The sequence below is a fragment of the Lissotriton vulgaris genome, chromosome 5 (assembly GCF_964263255.1).
Source record: "Lissotriton vulgaris chromosome 5, aLisVul1.2, whole genome shotgun sequence".
Taxonomy (NCBI): domain Eukaryota; kingdom Metazoa; phylum Chordata; class Amphibia; order Caudata; family Salamandridae; genus Lissotriton; species Lissotriton vulgaris.
In genome coordinates this window covers 244,184,193-244,206,595 of record NC_141693.1, presented here as the reverse complement: position 1 = coordinate 244,206,595, position 22,403 = coordinate 244,184,193, and the positions used below count along the sequence as shown (strand labels likewise).

At 48.5% G+C, this 22,403-nt stretch overlaps 1 protein-coding gene across 1 annotated transcript in view; it reads right to left on the bottom strand.

Moving 5' to 3' along the window:
* The window catches only part of LOC147710591 (CDK5 regulatory subunit-associated protein 2-like), an 883,251-nt gene that overhangs the window by 424,313 nt on the left and 436,535 nt on the right, over positions 1-22,403 (bottom strand). Inside the window, exon 22 of the mRNA XM_086921269.1 lies at positions 407-788. Coding sequence (XP_086777395.1) covers positions 407-788 — 382 coding nt within the window. The remainder of the gene's footprint in view (positions 1-406; positions 789-22,403) is intronic.

Here is a 22,403-nt window from a genome sequence, read left to right as displayed (position 1 = left end):
TGAATAAAGAGATTGCATATATAATGTGTTTGTCTCACAGAGCTGATAAGAAACTTAGGCTAACTGGCAATGCAATTTATTGTGTAATTTCCGAACAGCTTACGGTCCAAGGCAACTGTTTTTTTCCCTCACTGTTTAAAAAGAGGGTTGAAAAAAAAGAAAAAAGAAGCATATTTCTTCTTTTAATTCAAGCACAGCAAATAAATCAAAAGTAAAGTCCAACAGGCATTTGCTACTTATATTGTGAGAAGAGTTTTCGCTCTGTTAAGTGTTCTGAGATAAGTCACCAAATCAGATACATTTAACACTTATGAATTTAAGGAAAATGGCGTCAGAGGATTACAATTAAGTAACCTTACATCTTTCATTTAGCAAGTCAGACAAAAAAAAATATTTGTAGACTTACTTTGTGTTTTACATTAGTCATTCCTTTTGAAGCCACAGGTACTTTATCCTCAATTACTTGGTGGTTCTCTTTTGAAGTGTGTACTTGTGGAATATGATCCCCTTCACCAGCAGGCTGAATTTGATTATCTTCCACATCCAATGGTTTTACTTGTGATTTTCTATATACAAATTGGTGATCTGGAGAAAAACTTTTGATTTCATTGAAAGAGGTCTGCAATCCGATTTCTTGTTTTAGTATTTTATCCTCATTTCTAAAATGGTTAAGTTCATTTCTTAATTGCTTAATCGTGTTTTTAAGATCTTCAATGAGATTTTTTCCTCCTTCATCAGCACTGGTGTGTATGTCAGACTGATTATCCAGCAAGCAAGTTTCTTCCAATCTGTGTTTAAATAAAAAGGTTAGATTTTTATTGACGGAAAAATAAAAACGATTTATTCCAAGAGCATCACATATGAATGCTTAACAAATTAACAGATGATGTGTATACACAATCATAAATTACAGTGATTGTTATCACTATCTTTAAAACATATTCCAAGATGAGAAATGTTTTACAAAGCTACTGTGATGAGAACACATTACCTGTAGCCCAGAACATTAGGATAACTAGAGCAATCTAATCAAACTGAAAGTCTATTGCCCCTCTTATAGACAGTCTTTCCAATATCAGACATAGCACATTTAATAAAGTGTGATAAAATACTTTTGAATTAAAAAGAAAACACAAAATAACATAGGTTGAAAAAAATTACAGCTGGAAAAATCCAGAATTGAATGAATGCCACTTATCGCTTACTATTTTAATTCTCAAGATTTAACAAACTCATCCGCCCAAAAATTCTGAGTAAAAACAACAAGCACTGGAAAAGCCAAATGGTCTTGGTTTTGAAAAGGCTGAACCATTGTATTTTCCAATGTTTTTGGGAGCACCAGTGGGGGCATTGAGAGAGCAAAGAAACACATGAACTCCTATGGAGTACAGAATGCTAAATAAAAACAAATGAGTCCACTAAGGTATGCTGAGGAAGGATACAAGTCATTAGATACGAGTACAGACTGAAATGCCTCTGGGTGGGACAAATACAATAATAGGGTGGAAATCATCAAATCAAGAGTACACAAATGAGACAGACAACAAAACTACCCCATTATAAGCCAGGGCAGACCCAAAGCGCACTCTAAGGATGTTTGGGATATTGTACACTATAAACAACAAGCTTGCCTAAAGACAACTAAAGCTGGCCGAGCCGAGACCTAAAAAGGAAAAAACACAGGTCTAGCCACCCTCAACCTTGAGTCTTAAAAATAGAAAATAAAGAGAGACATGTTTAAAGGCTGCTATAGAAACTAGAACAGACTGCACATAACGGAGGCCCTGCCTATGTCACAGTCCTTACATCTTAAGGAGGAGCCTGTCCCTAAGAAGTCAACAATGCTTGCCACAAATAACAAGCTTTAGGCAGCATCTTTAAGTTGGTAAAACTATACCCCATCCATTCACAAAACAGGCTGTTCATCTAACTTCTTGATGGAAGTTCACTTGTGCCACTGTTTGCAGTATTTTCATTGGTAAAGGGTTCTTTTCTCTGGGTTTTATGCAAGATGAACCAAGAGTAAATGTTGATATATATTAATTCAAGAAAGTAACAAAATCAAACCTCAATTAGCTTAACTAAACTGTTCTTTTTTCTAGTTTTCGCAACTGACTCTTACTTTATCAAGCAGACTGCCAGCAAAGCATGGAGAGTTCCATAACTCTACATTTTGTTTTGCGTGCCACTGGCTTAGAAGGCTTGCTTTTCACTCGTTGAGGAATAGGTTAATGTTAACCTCTTCGCACATAGGCCTTGTCGGAGCAGGAACGCATGTAACAACAACATAAGAATCTAAAATACATTTTGGTCAGAATGCCTATGTGTTTTTCTCATTACCTATTTTGAATATTGAGGAATTCACTGGGTATTTATGCAGAGCATATGTTAGGTTATTAGGACGGAGGGTGACGTATGCCTTGCTGGTCCTCCTGGAAAACCAGAAGGTTTGTGACACAGTCTACCACATGTTAGGCTCACCACTACATTTTAACTTGTTTTTTCAAAATTGCAAGGATTTATTTGCTCTACTCTGTTTAGCCTTATAGTGACTGAGCTGGACTGTGAACTAGAAGTTGAGAAGACAATTTGCTGTATTGTCCTATTGTTTATTTATGGTCAGAGAAGACAATCTTTTATATTTAAAAAAATGCCTAATTCTGATAGAAAGTAACTCAATTACTTCTTATCGTTAAAGCAAGCCAGCTTCTGTGTGTAAGCCTAAAAACCTTAATCACTTTAATATAGCTAACAATTCATCATTTATGGTGATATATATGGGCATATTAGTTTATTCAATGCAGGGGGACTTTTTTTTTAAGTGTTCTGAAAACTACATTCATATTAACCCAAAGTCTGTGAAGATCACAGACTAGAAAAATGGCAACTATTCATATGCCACATGATTCTTTTTCGTCCACTGCAGCCCAGAGTAGTCCAAGACTGTTCAAGGTTAGTATGGGCTATACAGAAGTTGCAGAAGAATTCAAGTATTTATCACAAACAGCAGTGCTCGTGGAATATCATCTTTTATTTTAATGGATGCCATTCCTTCTGCATATTATTTACATTTTACAACATTTCCCCAGCAATTCCAAACACATATGGATGTAACTTAAAAAACGAAATAACTGAATGTATGTTGAACTACTTATATTTCAAAGTAACCCTCTTATCAACTGAGTCTATAGCAAATGTATGTAAAGGAGAGGAGGGCCATCGCCTTGCAAATCTTCAAAGGTAATCGATTAAAAAAATAGTAGGAATATTTCTCACCTAGGTATTTGTTACAATGATGCACACATTGATGTATTAATCATGGCTGTCCTTTCAGTATTCATCAGGCCTTGAGACATAGCGATATAATACTTTTTGGGCATCATCGGTGTCATTCCCATCATGCGATAGATATGTGGGCGCTAGATATGTGGTAGCTAGATAGGTAGCTTTTTGCACTACCCCAAAGACGAATCGTTTATACCATTAGGAAAAAAGAAGATGTCACTTATTTTCAGCTATGCTCTTTCTGGTGGATACTTTATCTAACCGCAGATTCCTCACCTTGTGAATAATTCCAGGCACAAGACTGGAAACGTGGATTTTTCCATTTATTTTTTAACGTGTTCCCATGAGCGGTGGTGGCATGTAGTGCAGCTTTGAGTTGGCTGAGCCCCTGCCCAGAAGTGATGCTGTGCACATCACCCCCTTGTGCATTGTTGTCAGATTCTTTATTGACTCTGTACCCACTGTTGGACGTAAAGAACAAGTTACTTACCTTTGGTAACAATGTATCTGTAGGAGACATAGGTTAGTTATAGATTCCTTACCTTAGAATTACCCTCAGGCGTCAGACTGTATCTGTAGAATTTTTTCTCAGCAGTACCCCTGCACGTCGGTAGGTGGCGTCGGTCAACTCCGCATTGTGTTTGCCCGAGATAACGTTGCGGTGCCTATTTACCTGTGAGCTGACGCCGGTTCTGACACGACTTTCCACTGCAGAAGCGCAGAGCCATGCAAGACACTGACATTGGTGCGCAAAAAACGAGTGCAGTGCCCGGGAGTCCCTGTCCCTGGAAATCAATTCGCAGAGCGGAGAGGATGGGTGAGGCCGTAAGGAATCTCTAGTTATCAGCTATCTGGCAGCGCAGAACTGAAATGCTCTCCCTCTTTTTCTCTTCCAGAAAAAACTGAAAACATGGCTGTTCAAAGTACAGGTCTTCTCTCTGTCCTCTTTCCATGTAGAGTTTTGCTCAGCGCTGGGACACACTTTTTTTAGTGTAACCATGCGCTTAATAAGAGTCAATATTATTATTATTATTAAAACTAAACTAGGTCTCTTACAGATACATCGTCACCGAAAGTAAGTAACGTGTTCATCTGAAAGAGACAGTTAGTTATAGATTTCTTACATCAGAATAGATACCCCAGCAATACCAACCCAGGAGAAGAGTCTGCAAACCAAGTTCATACCAGAAAATCCTGGAGGACAGAATGGGCAAAAATGCCATCCCTCCGGACTTGGCTGTCTTGGCAGTAATGCCTGGTGAATCTGTGAAAGGATGCCCACCTTGCGGCCTGACAGATGACAAGGAGTGGAACTCCACGTGCAAGAGCAGTGATGGTAGCCGTAGTTCTGATGCAATGAACTCAGAGCCCCACTGGAGGTTCATTTTTTGCGAAAGCGTAACAGTTTTTAGTACGAAGGACAACCTATCTAGAAATGGTACACTTTTGAACAGCCCAGCCTTTCTTGGCACCTACAAAGCCAACCGGAAAACTTTTTTGCGATTAAAGTAGGACAGAGCACGTTTAGGGTCCAGACGGTGGAGTCTCTACTCCTTCTTGGAAGGGTGCGGAGGTGGGGAAATAGGTGGGCAAAGTAATGGTTTGTCCAATGTGAAAAGATGTAACCTCTTTTGGAAGGAACGGGGGTCTCGTCCTAAGCACCACTTTGTCCAGATGCACAGAGGAGAAGGGGGCTTAAAAGAAAGATCTTGAAGCTCACTCACTATGCGAGCAGAGGTGGTGGCAACAAGGAAAGCTGTCTTCAGAGTGAGGCGCCTGAGAGGACAGTTGTGAAGAGGCTTGAAGGGAGCTTGAAGGGAGGATAGATTGAGACAAGGTTCAAGTCACAGTGGAGCATTACGAAAGGAGATGTAGCAAAGAGATGAGCAATGCCCTTAAAGAATCTATTTACAATAGGGGACTTGAAGAAAGATGGCTGATCTGGTAGCCGAAGGAAAGCAGAGATGGTTTCAAGATAGCCTTTAAGAGAGCCCAGGGCAGGGCCCGACTGGGCCAAAGAAAGATTATACAAAAGAACCTCTGAAAGGAGAGCAGAAAGGGGATCCACAGCCTTTGCTGCGCACCATGCCACAAACGTATTCCATTGACAGGCGTATACTAAGATGACACTACAGACTTCGGGTGGAAGGTCAAAAGCGGTCAACTGTCTCCGCTCAATCTCCACGCAAGGATGTGGAGGCTGGACAGGTTCAGGTGAAGAACCCTCCCCAGCTGCTGCAACAGAAGATCCTCCCGACGAGGCAGTCTGCGTGGAGGATCGATGGCAATGCTCGAGAGCTCTGGGTACTGTCATGTTTATATCTAGGACCCTAATTCAATATTCCCGATTTATGCCCTTGTGAGGTTATAATCAATAATATCCTGATAAAGGCATAAGAATCAGATCCATATTCAGTAATAGCCCATGCAGTCCAAAGCACAGCACGGCTAAACCCATCGACTCCTAGAAAGCACAATGCGTTCTTTAAACAAACCAAGCCTCTAGCAGCCCGGGAAATACCCCCTCCTTTTGTTTTGATTTGAACAAGAACTCCTAAAGTCCAGAAAGAACTGTTAGTGCTTAGTGACGTCTTATGTCCAACCTTACGTCAAACTCGGCACCTTCCACGTATAAAATACCAACAGTTGCCTTAAGCAAACACAAAGTGGTTTGGAGAAGAGCGGCCATCTACTTGCCCGAGAGCCCAGCTGATGCGAGAAGCCCAAGGAAGCCGCCCCTCCTGTTTGACGCACTGAGACGCTGTCTTTTTCTCCAGCCGAGAAAATCCAGCTCCGGTGTTTCCAGCCTACCCTTGCGGGTTGCTGGAATATCGAGTCCTGAGAAAAGAGATACCAGACCTCCCACATTCTATTACCAAGGTACGGAGCTGACTAAACCCTTAAGAGAATTTGTGATGCAGATTCTTGGCAAAATAATCTTAACCAACTTAACTTAAAAGCTGCTACTTACTCATCCCCTCCCACGTTTTAGGCTTAGGTCAGGTACACCGGGGTAGGATTAGTTAAAAGCACCAGTTGAGTACGTTAGTCAATGTATTTATGTATGTATATATTTTATCCATTTTAAAGTATCATATGGCTAAGAAACCATATCAATGCTTTTAGAGTATTATTTCATAATACTACTTTTACTGTACGCACTTTACTTTACTTTAAGTATTGCAATTGTGGCAATTCATTTCTCTTGCATGAGGAAGAAGACTGCTCAATAAATAACACATTTTATTGAAAACGCCTGTCTCTCTATTTCTTTGCATTCTGGTGAAACTAAGTATGCACTGCTGACTGAGTGAAATTGCTGTCTATTGTTTTCACACGACTCTAGAGATACACTCTTATTCTGAGAGAGCAAAGTTGTCATGTTTATGCGGTTGTCGGAAACTGAAATCCTTCTTGTCTGAGCCAGGGAAGTTCATCCCTCCCTATTCATTCGAGAAAGTTTCCAGTGACCTCTGAGCTAGCTGGCGCAAACCTAATTAAGTTAAACATAGTCAGTAGAGACCTAGATGACCTCAGTCCTACGTCTACACTGCTGTTTATGTTATTCCAATGCGCAGAGCCTACTGGGAAAATAGGAACTACACTACAGTACCAGACTCTTCGTGCCCAGTCTGGAGCCACAAGGATAACTTGGGCCCTGTCGCGCCTGATCTTCTGCACCACTTGGGGCAGAAGTGGTACAGGCGGAAAGGCATACAGGAGGCCGCAGTTCCACTCGCAAGGAAAAGCGTAGCTGAGCGAGCGCTGCTTTGGAAATTCCAACGCGCAGAAATTGCTGACATTGCGCGCTCTCTTTGGTGGCAAACAGATCTAACCAAGGCTCTCTCCACCTCTGAAAGGGACCTTGCAGGACCTCCAAGTGAAGAGGCCATTCATAATCATTCATGATTTTGTCTTGTGTTGCCGCGCGAACCACTGCTGAATGGCGTTTTATCTTTAAAACTGTTTAATGCTCAGAAACACTTCAAAATCAAAATTGAATTGAATTGGGAACTTACTTTTAAACATTTTGCTAGCTTGCTCTTGCCGCTATCCCTGAAGCTCTGCTAGATCTCCACCCCTAGGCCTAGCCAATTGGCCGGAAGGAGGAGGAGTCGGAGGCGGGGCTTAGGCACTAATGCACGCCATCGCGCGGAAGCGCCGGCGGTGCGCCGAAGGCAAGCCCGTCTGCGCCAATCCACGCCAGGCCGGGCCCAGGGACCAGCCCCCATGCACGAACAACCACCTACTCCTCAGAGGATCTAAGAAGGCTAAATCAGGTAGACCTCTCGCTTTGCCCTGCCACTCACGCACACCTCAAAAATCTAGGTATCCGGGGAGGAGCTTCGCGGGCGCCCAAGATGGCCGCGTGAGCTCGGAGCTCCGAAGACCTCCCGATCCTCCGCAATGATCCTGCCACCTATCCTGTCCCACGGCGGTGGGAACCATCAGCTAAGCCGGTGCTGAAGCGGCGCCCGTTCCCGGATTCAAAATCCGATCTTCCTGGACCGAGATATGCCGTCGTGAAGTTGGCGGACAATATCTACGCCATTGGCTGACACCGTTGGGATCGAGAGGTGGCCTGCCACGGGACACCCTGTGCGGGCGTGCCGCGCTCACTGGAGCAGCTGGCCCGGGCAGTCTGTGTTTTACCCTCCCTCTGGTTGACTTTGGGGCGCTCGTTGTTGTATCTCCCGTGCCGACTGGGGGTGCGCTTGGTACCTGCCCCTCCCCCCGGACTATCCTGCCATTGCATCTCAATATGGCGGGCAGAGGGGACTCGGACAAAGGAAAACCTCCGAGGGTTAGCAGGAAGCCGACTCAGTCCCAATCTACCATCCCAGAATGATTCTCTCAATCAAAGGGGTCGCCGGTTATGACGGGTCGAACTAAAGACTCGTTGCGGGACGTGTCCCCTGAGGATCCTGAATTTACACTTCGTGACGTGATGGGCGCCATTGCTGGCGTGAAGGCGGAGATGCATAGTCTACATGAGGCACTGTCCAGCAAAGTGGATACCCTAAAGATCTTAATCTCATTAGGGCCGATCTTGGCAAGACAAATGACAAGGTGAAGTCGCTGGTCCTCAAAACGTCGAGTTTAACTAATGACATGTCGGACGTACAGACTGAGGTCAGAGACTTGAAGATGGCTAATGGGCAGCTGGCACGCCGGCTCGACGATTTCGAGGGACGGGCTCGACGCCAGAATGTCCGCATCACGGGAGTTCCGGAGAAGGCTGAGGAAGAGTCGGTGGAACTATTTGTGGAGGACTTGGTGGTCAAGAACTTGGCGCCGGGAGGATTGAGCAGGTTTTTCTCAGTCGAGAGGGCACACAGGATCCCGGGCGGCCCACCGAAATCGGGCGCATCCCCTCGCCCCATCATTGCGAGACTTTTTAACTATGGGGACCGGGACGCCATTTTGCAGGCATCGAGGAGCGCTGGCCCGCTACGGTTCCAGAACGCAGACATTAATTTTTTCCCTGACTTTACGCAGGCCGTCCAGAAACGCCGGCAAAGTTTTAATGGTGTGAAGCGACGGCTTCGGGAGTTGGGGATGCGCTACTCCATGCTCTATCCTGCAAAACTAAGCATCGAGCATGGTACCCGGACAATGTTTTTCGACCTTCCAGATGCGGCAGGGGACTGGCTGGACACTTTGCCTCAACGACGGACCGAACCAGATGATCAGACGGAAGATGCAGCAGGAGAGTCAGGTTCCAGGGAATGAACAGTTTGCCTGTGACTTTTCTCTGGGGGGGTCGCTGCGGCTGGCATCGACTCTGAATATTGCTTCTTTTTCTTATCACTTCTGCACTTTTGATATGGAGGGTGACGGGGGGGGGGATAGGATGTCTCTATTCTCCTCTAGGGGCTTCTTGTAGGGTAGTTTCAGGGGCGACAGGCACACTGCTAGTTGGGGTGGCTTTTAGTCTAATGCAGGGGTGCAGGGTGGGGGGTAGTTGGGACGTGTGTTTACTATTTGTTCTATTCCTTCTAAACTCTTCATGGCTGGGGTTTTATTGTTCTGGTGCTCTTGGGCTGCATTCCGGGGGGGGTTGATGGGGTGGGATGTCATCAATGATGGGGGGTAAGTCATTGAACTTGTTGAGTTGGAACGTCAATGGGTTGGGGGATCGCATTAAACGTGGGGTTGTTCTGCAATTGCTTAAACGCTGTGCCCCTGATGTCGTTCTTTTACAGGAAACCCATCTTGTTGGTAACACTTGCAAAGCTTTGAACAGGAGAGGATTTAAAATGGTGGCCCATTCTGGGTTCTCTACGGGGTCCCGAGGGGTGGGCATCATGGTGCGCATGTCACTTCCCCTAGAGGTGGAGTCTACTTTGGTCGATGATAGGGGCCGATACGTGGCAGTGGTGTGCAGGTGGGAGGGGCGCACCTTGGTTTTGGTTTCGGTTTACGTCCCTCCGGGACTGCAAACATCCACTTTTCAAGACCTTGGTGGCGCCATTTTGGGTCTCCCGGAGGGACTGCTAATTCTGGGGGGGGACTTTAATTCTGTGGTTTCAGGTGATTTTGATTGTTTCCCATCCAGAGATCTACGTAGTGCACAGTCCTGGCTCCCAGACTTCCTTAACACCATGGGCATGGTTGATTGTTGGCGACTTTTGCACCCCGCTCAGAGACAGTACACTTTCCACTCGGGGGCTCACGGTAGTCTTTCCCGTATTGACTATGTCCTGACCCCCGCAGCCCAGGCGCAGTCGGTTTCTAGCGCTCGTCTTATGGCCAGGGGTATCTCTGACCACTCTCCAGTTTGTCCTTCGATTTTAACATAATGGCTACGTCGAGGGTGGCACCTATTAACCCCTGGTACTTTCGCAATCCCAAGACCCGCGATCTCCTAGCGAAATCCATTGAGCTGTACTTTGCTGAAAACTCGGGCTCAGTCGCCTCGGCCGTCTCTCTTTGGGAGGCCTTCAAAACTGTTCTTAGAGGGGAAGCCTTCTCCTTGATAGCCGAGGCGCGCAGGAGACGGGATGAAGACATGGTTCGGCTGGAGTTGGATATTGCGGATCTAAATTCCCAGCTGGCCCTGGGACCGACTCCGGATTTGCTCCATGCTCTTGCCCTGAAGCAGTCGGAATGCAGGGCTACTGCTACTGACGCAGCTAAGGCGATGAGCAGGGAACAGCAGGGCAGGATCTACGACGCCGGTGATAAGGCGGGTAAGCTTCTTGCCTGGCTGGACAAGAAGGAATTGGCATCCCGAGTTGTTCAGGAAGTCCTGGGCGACGACGGCCTGGTCGTCACTGACCCTGCTGCAATAGCCGAGACGTTCGCAGACTACTTTGAGACGGTCTACACATCTGTTTCTGCCCTGTCCGAATCTGACTCGGCCTCTTTTCTGGAGGAGATCGAGCTCCCTTGTTTGTCTGATGCTGAGCGGGAGGATCTGGACCGGGGCATGACGGTGGACGAGGTGGCACTGGCGATCAGGTCGCTGCGCTCCGGGAAAGCACCGGGACCCAATGGCATTCCGGTGGAGCTATACAAGCTCAAGGCTGACACTGTCGCTGCACCTCTGAGGGATATGTTCCTGGCGGCCCGTGAGGCCGGCGAGCTCCCGCTTGATCAACGTTTGGCCACTATTGTGGTCATTCACAAAGAAGGGAAACCTCGAGACCTGTGCCGGTCGTACCGTCCAATTTCCCTGCTGAACGCCAAGCCGAAAATCTTGGCAAAGCTACTGGCTAATCGGCTTGTGGGAGTGATCGCGGACTTGGTTCACCCGGACCAGTCCGGTTTCATCCCGCATCGTAACACGGCCCTTAATCTTCGTAGGCTCCACGCGGTTATGGCGCGGGCGCATTTGCTCACAGAACCGACGGTGCTTGCCTCACTTGACGCAACGATGGCGTTCGACTCGCTTGAGTGGAACTACCTCTGGGCTGTGCTTGCTAAATTCGGGTTTGGGCCTGAGTACATCAGCTGGGTCCGGCTCCTCTACTCTTCCCCGCTTGCCAATGTGACTGTGAACAGTCGTCTGTCTGCCTCGTTTGCCTTGCGCAGGGGTACTAGACAGGGCTGCCCGCTGTCGCCGCTCCTGTTTGCTCTAGCACTTGAGCCGCTGGCTGCGTGGATCCGGGTGCATCACATGGTATGCAGGTATCACATGGTCGCCGGGCTTTGAAGATCGCGTATCGCTCTATGCCGACGACATCCTTTTATATCTTACCTCTCCCTGCCGGTCCTTGATTATGGCATTTGATGTACTGGGCACTTTTGGTGGTTACTCGGGCCTGGTCATCAACTGGTCCAAGTCCTCCCTCTATGTACTGTGTGGTGACACTCCGCGCCTCCCTCGCGGCTGTACTATACAGATTTCGCAACAGGGATTCAAATACCTGGGCATCTATATTTCAAAGGATGCCCGTACCCGTTACGCTAATAACCTGCTCCCTCCTTTGGCGCGGCTGCGGCGAGACGCGGAGGGCTGGAAGAGATTGCCGATATCCCTGCTGGGCCGGGCGGCATTGTTTAAAATGATGTCCCTGCCTCGGTTCCTCTATGCGCTCCAGAACACACAAGACCCAGTGCCGGCCAAATACTTCGGAGAGGTTGAGAGCCTGCAGCGTAACCTGTTGTGGGATGGTAGGCCGCGGATCTCCATTGCCAAGCTGACTATACCGTGGTACGATGGCGGCATCGCACTGCCGGACATACGTCGTTACTACTAGGTGTCCCAGCTGGCGGCAGTTAACCACGGGTTTTACGGGCCGGCAGTCAATCCTGGATACGCCATGGATCGCTGGCTCATGAATGATGGGAATTACTACAGGGCGTTGTACTCTAGATCTCTGGATCGGAAACTGACTGGACCCACTAGGACGGCGGTGCACCTGTGGAGGGCGGTGACCAAAACTCTGGGTTGGCAGGGTAAGCTCACCATGGCAACTCCCCTATACGATTCTGACCTGCTTGGGAAACTGTGGCACTCCAAGGAGTTTGACAGGTGGGATCTCAGCGGTATCTCTAGGGTTGTAGATATGATGGCTAGAGGAGATGTTAAATCTTTTGAGGCACTGCAGGCCGAGTTCCAATTGGATAACACGGAATACTTCCGTTATGCACAGCTTCGGCATGCTCTCACATCTTCTATGCCCGTGGGAGAGAAAGTGCCTGAATCATCTCCGCTGGAAGATAGGGTACTGGACGGCCATATGCCAGATAGTGCCATCTCCTTGATCTATAAAAAGCTTATTAATGCGCGGACTGACCTGCTGGTGAAACTGAGAGACCTTTGGGTGAATGACGGGATTGAGATGGATGATGAGGAGTGGCAGTCCGCGGTCTCCTCCCCTAAGGAGGTAGCGATCTCGGCCAGGCTAAGACTTGTTCAGTTGAAGATACTCCACAGGGTTTATATCACAGGCCCAAGCCTGATTCGTATGGGACTCTCTCAAGATGGACTATGCAGGAGAGGATGTGGCGTATTGGCCACCTTTATGCATATACTCTGGGAGTGTCCGGCAGTTGCCTCTTACTGGGGACGCGTGCATGAGGTAATGAGAGCTGTTACCGGTGTGACCCTGCATGCGGAGGCCCGGCGCTGCCTCCTGAACGTGTGGGGCCCGACTGACTATAATGTGGCTCAGGCCCGTTGGGTCACCCTGGGCAATATGATAGCCAAGAGAGACGTTGCCCAGAAATGGGGTGCTTCAACTTCCCCCACCGTTGGCCTGTGGAAAACCAACATGGATTGGTGCATGCTCCGTGAAAAGACTGTTTACATGGCCCGGGGCAAACCCAAGATGTGGGGGTTGATCTGGGGAGCATGGAACTCGTATAGGGGAGACATCTGTGCACCCCCTGAGACGGCACAGCCTGAGGTCCGCCTTTCCCCGTAGCTCCCCCTTCCCTAGGTTCCATGTGTTGTATCCTGAGTCTTTGCTCCCCGTCCACCTTTCTGTCATGCGACCTGTTGTTTGTGGGATGTGCGTACCCTGCCCCTCCCCGTGATATGTGCCTAGAATATCCTTTTGGCCCTCAGCCTTGTTCTTCTTTTCACTTTCTTCTTTCTGTTCTTTCCTCTCTTTCTTTAGCTACATTTCTCTTTCTTGACTCTGTTTCTATTTATTGTTATTTTAGTATTCTTCATTGTAAAATTAAACCGGACCACTCCTGTGCCTTGTTTTTGTACTTGTTCCCGATTTGAGATAAGATGCTGCCTGGCCTCCGGGATGTACGGCTAAATAGCGGTGTACTTTGTTTTGATAAATAAAGGTTTTCCAAAAAAAAATAAAAAAAAAAATCTAGGTATCCTTCATAAGCACAACACACGTCAAGGACTCCGGCCTACCATCCCCCGCCAAAGTCAGAGGCCCACCTTTGCGCTGGCCAGAGATTCCACGTTACGCATCTTTTATCTCAATACTCGCTCCTTAGTCAAACATCAATTAGATATCTTTCTCCTTCTTCTATCTGATAAACCAGATATCTTCTTCATCACCGAAACATGGCTGAACGCTGACTCCACCCCTGATATCCTGGCAGCCCTCCCTGACACTTACTACATTTTACATGTCAATCGGGCCCCAGGAAAAGCGGGAGGCGGAGTAGCAGCCATTATTCACAAAAACCATGTCTTCACCTCCATTACCCCCTTAAACCTCCATGCAGCAGACAATATGATTATTAAACTTGACTCCATTGCTGGCTCACTAATCTGTGTCCTAATATACAGACCCCCTCAACATATGCCCTCATTCCCTCTCTCACCGAGTGAGCAGCTGGCCTCTTTGGTCACGGATTACGCTAAAATACTTTTACTTGGCGACCTTAATTATTGGTGCAATGCTGACTCTGGCGGCCCCCATGCCACCGAATTAATGGAACTCCTTCTTAACCTCAACCTTAGTCATCATATTTTCCCTGCTACACACACTAAAGATATATGATATAAGATATATGCAATGCGTGTTATTAGTCACCACTGCACAGAGCATGTGTTAAATTCGAAAATTGAACATACGCTGCTTTAATACAAACAGTAAATTCTGCTCGAGACTGCATAACAATGTTTGCTAATACCTGTATATATGCATTGTGTGTTATTATTCACCACTTCACAGAGCACAAGATAATTTCGACAACTGAGCACTAGTGTTCTTCACTCCACTATGACCGCTGCACTAGCGACCCAGCCCCTAGATGGCTCCCAAACTCAAAACCAAGCGGATTTCACCACTCCAATATGGCGACCATAGCTGCGACCCTGTTCCAAGATGGCACCCACGCATAGGCCGGTCACAAACCTTAATCCCTTTTCCATTTCCTACACAACTGGATATAACCACCATGACCGTTAGTTAGCCCAGTTCCAGCCATAACGCTGTCAGGGACGGAATACCTGCTGCGGCCCTCAGGAGACTCGTTTGAGGTAAGCCGCATTTGCAATTCCGGAGTGACCGGCTCATTGCGGGCTGATCTGCCTTTCAGCCTACTAACCAATTGACTGTTTTACCCCTTGCAGCTCCTCCTTAATCCTGCAGCCATCGCTTGCTACTTTCACCCCCAGTGGTACCGTGAACCATTTGCCCGGCTGGGCACTGGGACCAGTTGCTGGTTGAACCCGACCAAGTACCTAACGGACACCGTGCAGGTAAATTCCCACTCCTGCATCCTCACCGTCCACATATAGTGACACACAACTCTCACCATCACTTTCCTTTCCCACAGATCGACAAACCACCAAGGATTGACTGTACATATATACATATATCGGGCTTCCCAGTGTAACGAGCCTCTAATCAAGGTCTGTTGGTTTCACAGCCCCCTGCCATCACTGTTCGCCCTCTGTAAGCCATCTGCCAGAATCACTCGTTTTTTTTAAAAGCGTCGCATATTCTATGCCCATATAGCGTCCTATTCACGCCACCCCTGCATGCGTGTGGTTTTGTCACACTTGATCGTTTTCCACTCAAGGCCAAACCCATATTCCTTGTGTGCGTACTCGCTCACTTGCATTGTTCGGCCATTACACCACCATGCCTCAAGCACTTCTTAGAGACCAACATACCATTTTAACCAAATGCACCGCACCCCACGTGTCCATCGCACTTTCGTATTCGCCGCACTCCCCTGGCCACCCTCACCATGGTCTCACTCCGCAGCTTCCTGAGTGTAAACCATGCAAGTAACATCAGCTTGGGTCACTATTCTTAATTTAATTGCTCAAAACCCTACAGCCCAGCACGCCGTTTCGACGGCACCGCACGACCTATCACAAGGCAGAACGCACCGGCAAATGCATGAATCATTGAGAGTTCGCCGGGTACTCAGTTACTTGTTGTTTGTTACTGGCTAAGACCATGTCCATGTTCTTAAGTAAAAATGTTGCTGATATGTTGCCTCAACTCCAACAAGGGTTTTTATTATGTTTCCTATTTCTCCCATTTTTCCCCCTGCTTCATTCCCACAGGCCAATTAACTAATCAGGCAATTGTAACTGTTAGTCCTGAAGATGATCCCAATGTAACAGGAGCTAGGGATCGAAACGTCGACTTTCTAAACAGTACCACAATCTAGCCATTGTGTAAATTGTTGTGTTGATACTGCTTGGTTGCGCTTACTGAAGCTTATATTGTATTGTAAGCCACCATTGGTCCAACGTTTTGCCTAAGACTTTATTTTCCTCCCTATTTTCCTCTTTCACGCAAGGTACAGGATTGTGCCCTTTCTTTATCTGTTTGGTGCTCTCACTCTTGCTTATTCATTTTATATTCATTTTAAATAAATATTCCTCCGTCCGGCTGGACATTGGATTACTATCCATAGGTCTCATTGAAGTCTATGTGAAAATGTGTACATTATCAATCTCTAAGCCAAGGACCTTTGTTCTTGAAAATAAACACACACTAAAGGGCACACTCTAGACCAGGTATGGTCCACTAACTTCACAGTATCCACACCCACTATATCTCCCTGAATTTAGTCAGACCCCCATTTAATAAATGTTACCATTTCCATTTCTACCTGTAGCAAGCCCCCGGCGCCCGAAGGGGGTCTGGTCAGAAAGTGGAGCACCCTTGACACACCCGCTTTTCTGGACAGCTTAGCCAGCTCCACCCCTTAAGACACTCTGGATGTGGACCAAGCCGAAGCTAACATCTCGGACTGGCTACTAGCAGCAATCAATACACATGCCCCACTTAAAAAACTCAAAATCGCCTGTTGCTCGGAAGCCCAGAAATGGTTCTCCCAGAACCTTAGGGCTCGAAAACTAGACACCCGCCAAAAAGAGCGGAAATGGAGGCAGGCCTATGCCCCGGATGCTAAACTCCTATATTTGGCCGCCCGCACAGACTATAAAAAAGCCATCATCTCAGCTAAAGCCACCTACTTCTAGCAAAAAATCAAATAATAAATCAAAATACATCTTTGCTATAGTCAACGAGCTAACCAACACGGAGAGAATCCTCCCTAAAACCGCGGCCACTCAACAACTGTGCAATTCCCTCAACAAATATTTCTTAGACAAAATTGCCACCATCAAAGCCAGCATCCCAGTCGCCGGTCCTAAGACGGATTTCCTCGCCACGATACCCAAAACTCACATTCTTGACCACTTCCCACACATATCTCTCATTCTTTACAGGCCCTACTGGCTAGGGTAAAGTCTGGCTCTCCCATGGACTGCTGTCCTCCGCACATCTCAAAGGACACCTTCTCGGTCCTTTCGTCTCCCATCCTGACCCTCCTTAATGAATCCCTGTCCCAGGGCAGGGTCCTTTATTGCCTTTAAGGAGGCAGTTGTTGTGCCCCTTCTGAAAAAACCAGGTGCAGAGCCCTTAAACCCCTCAAACTACAGGCCCATTTCCCTTCTCCCTTATTTGGCTAAAATCCTTGAGGCGCATGTAACCACTCATCTTTCCAACTTCATAGAACAGTCCAATTACCTAGACTCCCATCAAGCTGGGTTTCGCCCTGCCCACTCCACCGAGATAGTCATCACTGTCAGCATTTCCTCGGAGGGCATCCATGACTGCAAAGGAATCCCACATGCCCTGGTCCTCCTGGACTACTCGGCCGCGTTTGACACGGTCGATCATACTATCCTATTGGACCTTGTCAGACAGGCGTGCAACTGCAACTCGGCCTATAGTTGGATCAGGCCCTTCCTCAGCGACCGCACTCAAGCGGTCCGCTTAGCCCCTTTCACTGCTCCTAAACTCCCTACATCCTGTGGGGTTCCTCAGGGATACCTTACTGTCCCCCTTATTGTTCAATTTGTATCTGTTTCCCCTGATCCAGTCCCTGAAGGAATGTAAGGCCATTACGTTCAACTATGCCGAAGACCTTCAACTGATCTTTACAACTTCCCTGAATCCATCCGGGAGTTCCAGGCCACTCTGCTTCATATCCGCCAATGGATGGATCTCTAAACAGGAAGAGTCAGACACTCTGGGGCCCACACTATTGGCCTCCAGAACTCGACCCTTCCCCTATTCGCTCTCCCTCGGTAAAAAGCCTAGGAGTGATCATTGACCAGGATATCTCCCTAAAAACCGAAGTAGGCACGGTTGTGTCCTCCTGTTTTTTCCAGCTCCGTAAGATCAGTCAGATGCTTACCCAATCGGCCGTGATCCAGGTGGTTATAGCCCTGGCACTATCACACTTGGACTATGCCAACTCCATCTACTTAGGCCTCCCACTCTGCTTGGCAAACGTCTCCAACTGGTCCAGAACGAGGCGGCCAGATTGATCCATCGGCAACCGCGTTGGCAATCAGCCAGACCTCTGCTGAAAAAACTTAACTGGCTCCCAATTCCCCAACGAGTTTCTTTTAAGACGGCCTGTATCATCTTCAAGTCCCTTCACGGCCCCAGCCCCCAATTTATCAATAACCTTCTACCTAGGTATATCCCCTCCCGCAACCTCCGCTCCGCCAACCTCCATCTCCTGGCCACTCCACTCCTTCAAGCTTCACCGCCAGGGCGGAGAAGGTTCGCGACTCTTGCCCCAGACTTTGGTACTCCCTTCCTTTGGCGATTCGGTCCTGCAACAACCTCCTAAATTTTAGGAGGCTGCTCAAAATGTGGCTATTTACACAGGCCCACGTATAATCCTCTGTTGACCCTGGCACATGCTAGACTTAGCGCCATGAAACCTCTTGGTGTACGTGCGCTTTATAGGAAATTACTAACATAACATGATCTACCAGGCTCCGGCGGCTGAGTTTGTCCGCCCTTATTCAGAGAACCTATCAGGTTATGCCCTGATGTTCCAGCGCTGTCCTGAGACGAAGATCTTCTTGACATAGAGTCCACAACCCCACCCCGTCCTGCTTGTTGCAATACCACATGGTGGATGTGTTTTTCGTAAACAACTGCACCATCCTCCCCTTTAGGGAGGGGAGAAATTCCTAGAGTGCCAGGCAGATTGACCAGAGCTCCAGAAGGTTGATATGGAGCCCGGACTACGCCGGAGACAAGACACCTCTGATCTCAGCCTCTCCCAGATGGCCGCCCCATGCCAGGAGTGACGCATCTGTCCTTACTGTGACATTTGTTTGGGGAAGAGGGAGGGATCTGCCTCTGACCTAAGCTTGGTTTGTTAGCCACCACTACAGTGGTTGCTCAGTTCCCTCTGAGATCTGGACATAGTTGGAAAGATTCCCCTGATGCTGCGCCCACTGGAACTTCAGGTCCCACTGCAGAACCCGCATATGCCATCTGGCATGATCCAACAGAAGTATGCAGGAGGCCATAAGGCCCAGCAGCCTCAGGGTCATTCTCACAGAAATCCGGAATAGAGGCTGAAACATCAGTGTCATAGACTAAATATTCCGGACCCACTGCTCAGGAGGATAAGCCTGAAACTGCACTGTGTCCAGAACAGCTCCCATGAAGGGGAGCGTCTGAGAGGGAGTCAGGTGTGACTTCGGCACATTGATAGTGAGCTCCAGCGAATGCAGGAGGTCCGCCGTAGTATGGAGGTGGGAGATGACAACCTGAGGCGAGCTTGGCTTCAACAGAGTCGTCGATATAGGGGAAGCCTGGAACCCCTGATCTGTGCAGGTGAGCTGCGACCACTGCCATCACTTCCGTTAACACCTGAGTGGCACTGGTAGGGCCAAAGGGGAGCACGGTGAACTGAAAATGCTCGTGGCCAACAGTAAACCGCAGGTAGCGTCTGTGGGCTGGCAGGACAGGAATGTGAAAATAGGCGTCCTGCAAGTCCAGCGCCACCATCCAGGGTCGAGTGTAGACAGGACCTGAGCCATGGTTAGCCTTTTGAACTTCACCTTCCGGAGGCAGCGGTTGAGGGCCCTGAGGTCTAGAATAGGGTGCAGGCCTTTGTCCTTGTTGAGCACAAGAAAGTAGCGGTAATAGCAACCACGACCTACTTCTGGCATAGGAACCCTCTTGAAAGCTCCCTTGGCCAAGAGAACTGAGACTTCCTGGCACCAAATGATTCTCAGATATGCGATCGAAAGACGGTAGCATGGAGAGAGAGGCAGTCTCAAAGGGGAGGGAGTAGCCCATTCATACTATCCGCAAACCCACCTGTCTGACGTGATAGTTTGCCAGTGGAGGAGGTGATGGCGAATCCTGCCACCCACTGGCCTTAGTTGGTCCTGAAATATCAGACTAGGAAGGTCTGGAGGCAGTTGCAGGGGGGGGGGGGGGGGGCTGGACTGTCTCGCCGCTGGCTCCCAGACCCGCGTCACAGAGTCCCGGGTCCGCGGCAATGCAGAGGCTGGGCAGCTTGTGTGAACCAGTGGCTGGACTGGGCCTGACTTGGTGGGGTGCCCCTTCCATATCCCGGAAAGGGGAGCAAAGAAGACGGAGTTGGACGAGACAACGCAGCGAGGTCTAAGGATCCGGCCGTAGCTTGAGAATCCTTAAAGCGCTCCAGCGCGGAGTCTGCTTTGTCGCCAAGAAAGCGATGGCCTTCAAAGGGCTTTTCCAGCAAAGTTGAGTGGACATTCCCAAAAAAGCCAGACATCCTTAACCAGGTGTAGTGCCAAAGGGCTACTGGCGTTGCAATCGTTCTGCCCAGTGAATCGGTGGTACCCAGTCCACAGCGAATCGTGAATTTTGCTGCATCTCTCCCTTCTGCCACTGCTTGGGAGAGAACAGGCTGGGCCTCCTCAAGGCACTGAGGCAGCACCTGCATGACCGTATCCCGTATGGGAGTATCGGCCCAAGAGGCACAAGCTATTCACGGACCACAGTGCCAAGCTGGAAGAAGAGAACATGCGCTTCCCAAGATGATCTAGCTTCTTGGATTCCCTATCTGGGGGAGCAGAGGGGAATGCACTCTTGGAGGGCGAGGCTTGGACTACCGGTGAGGAAAACTGGATCGCCCGGAGTAGGGCGGTGGACCTGTGCTGGGCGTGGATCAGGTGCCCAGAAGGAAGTCATTGAGGGCTTCATTGAACAGCAAAAGGGGTTTAGAGGAGGTTGCCGCCGGTCGAAGCACCTCTGTCAGGAGGTTAGTCGACTGTGATTGAAAGGAGCTCCAGGCCCGGGGCTTCAGCTGCCCTTCGCACCACCACAACTTAAGGCGCTCCCTCCTCCGTAGCCACGGTAGCGGAATAAATCATGCCTTGGGCTGTTAATGGGCTAGGTGACCCTTCCCAAACCTCATCACCACCTTTTGTCCCATAGGGAACACCAAGAATGAAAAGGGGAACAAAAGCACTGTCAGGCGTCAGATTCGACATCAATCTAGCTCCTGTTCCATCACGGGGTGAGGTTGTGGACGGCGTCAGGGGCATTATCGCTGGGATCAGCACTAGGGAAGGTCGAGTAAGGTTGAACAGTGTCGATACGGATCCAGGTCTGAATCCCTGGGGTCCGTCGGGTCCAGAGCCAGCGGCGGAATCGGGTTGTCCAAAGATGGAATGGTCTTGGTAAAATGCACAAAGCTGGGCAGGGGACGCTCCGGCTCCCGGAAATGGAGGGAGGTGCGGAGTCGTCCCAGAAGTAGGCACCAAAGATAAAGCCTTAGAACAACGACGCTCGGGGTCTCGCGTCACGTCAGCATACCGACGGGGAGAAGACGAATAGCACTGGTGCTTCTTAGTCTTCTTCTTGTGCTTCAACTTACCCGAAGACTTGGAGGACTTTGAGTGTGACGAGGTGTGGGGGTTCCACGACCAGTCTTAAGGCCTTCCTCTGAAACGAGACCAGGAATGAGGCGGAGCCGACTGCTGGGCCTCCAAGAGCTTTCAGGACCGCCTCCGCAAAGACTTTGGATTCATGGCCTGGCAGTCGAAGCATGACTTCGGATCTTGGTCGCGCTCCAGGGACCAGAGGCACACGAGGTGCGGCTCCGTCTTTGACATCGGGTTTGTGACAGGCCTCACAGGGCTTGAAGCCGGTCTAACGATGGGACAGCCCTCATGTGCCAGGAGTCGAAGACTCAAAAAAGTAGTCAACAAAAATCCAAAAAAGCTTTGCCAAAAAGTGGTAGCTCTCTCCGGATCTGCGCTAGACTGGCGCAGAAAAAGGAAGAACTGACTTCAGCGCGCAGGGGCGACGGCTAAATAGGCACCATAACGTCATCCCAGCAAACATAACGCGGACGAAGGATGACCCACGCCATCTTCCGATGTGCAGGGGTACTGCTAAGAAAATATTCTCCGGATTCAGCTTGACCCCTGGGGGTAATTCTAAGGTAAGGAATCTATTACTGTCTCTTTCAGATTCTGGAGCGGGAGGGTGGACAGGAATCTCATTTGTTTTCATTTTATTTTCAATCTTGTTCCAGCGTTCAGCGTAAATAGATTTAATAGAGATATGAATGACAGAAGACAGAATTTCTTTAGACAAAAAACTCATCAACAGGTGAATAAAGTTGAGAGAGCAAGCTCCAGATCTGTGCCTGAAGACAAGCAAAGACATGACGTAAACGAGTTGGGGTGGTGCAGATATAGGTCTCCGGTAGAGCATATATACACAGCTACAGCATCACTTCTGAGTAGCAGTGAAGTCTCCGTGGAGCTGCACATTGCCACCTACCAGTGAACAGGAGCAATGCTGAGAAAAATCCTCATAAACAGTTTGGTACTTGGGGTATTTACAAGGTGAGCGATCTGAGGTTAGTAATATCCATCAGAAAGATAGTTTCAACCAATAAGG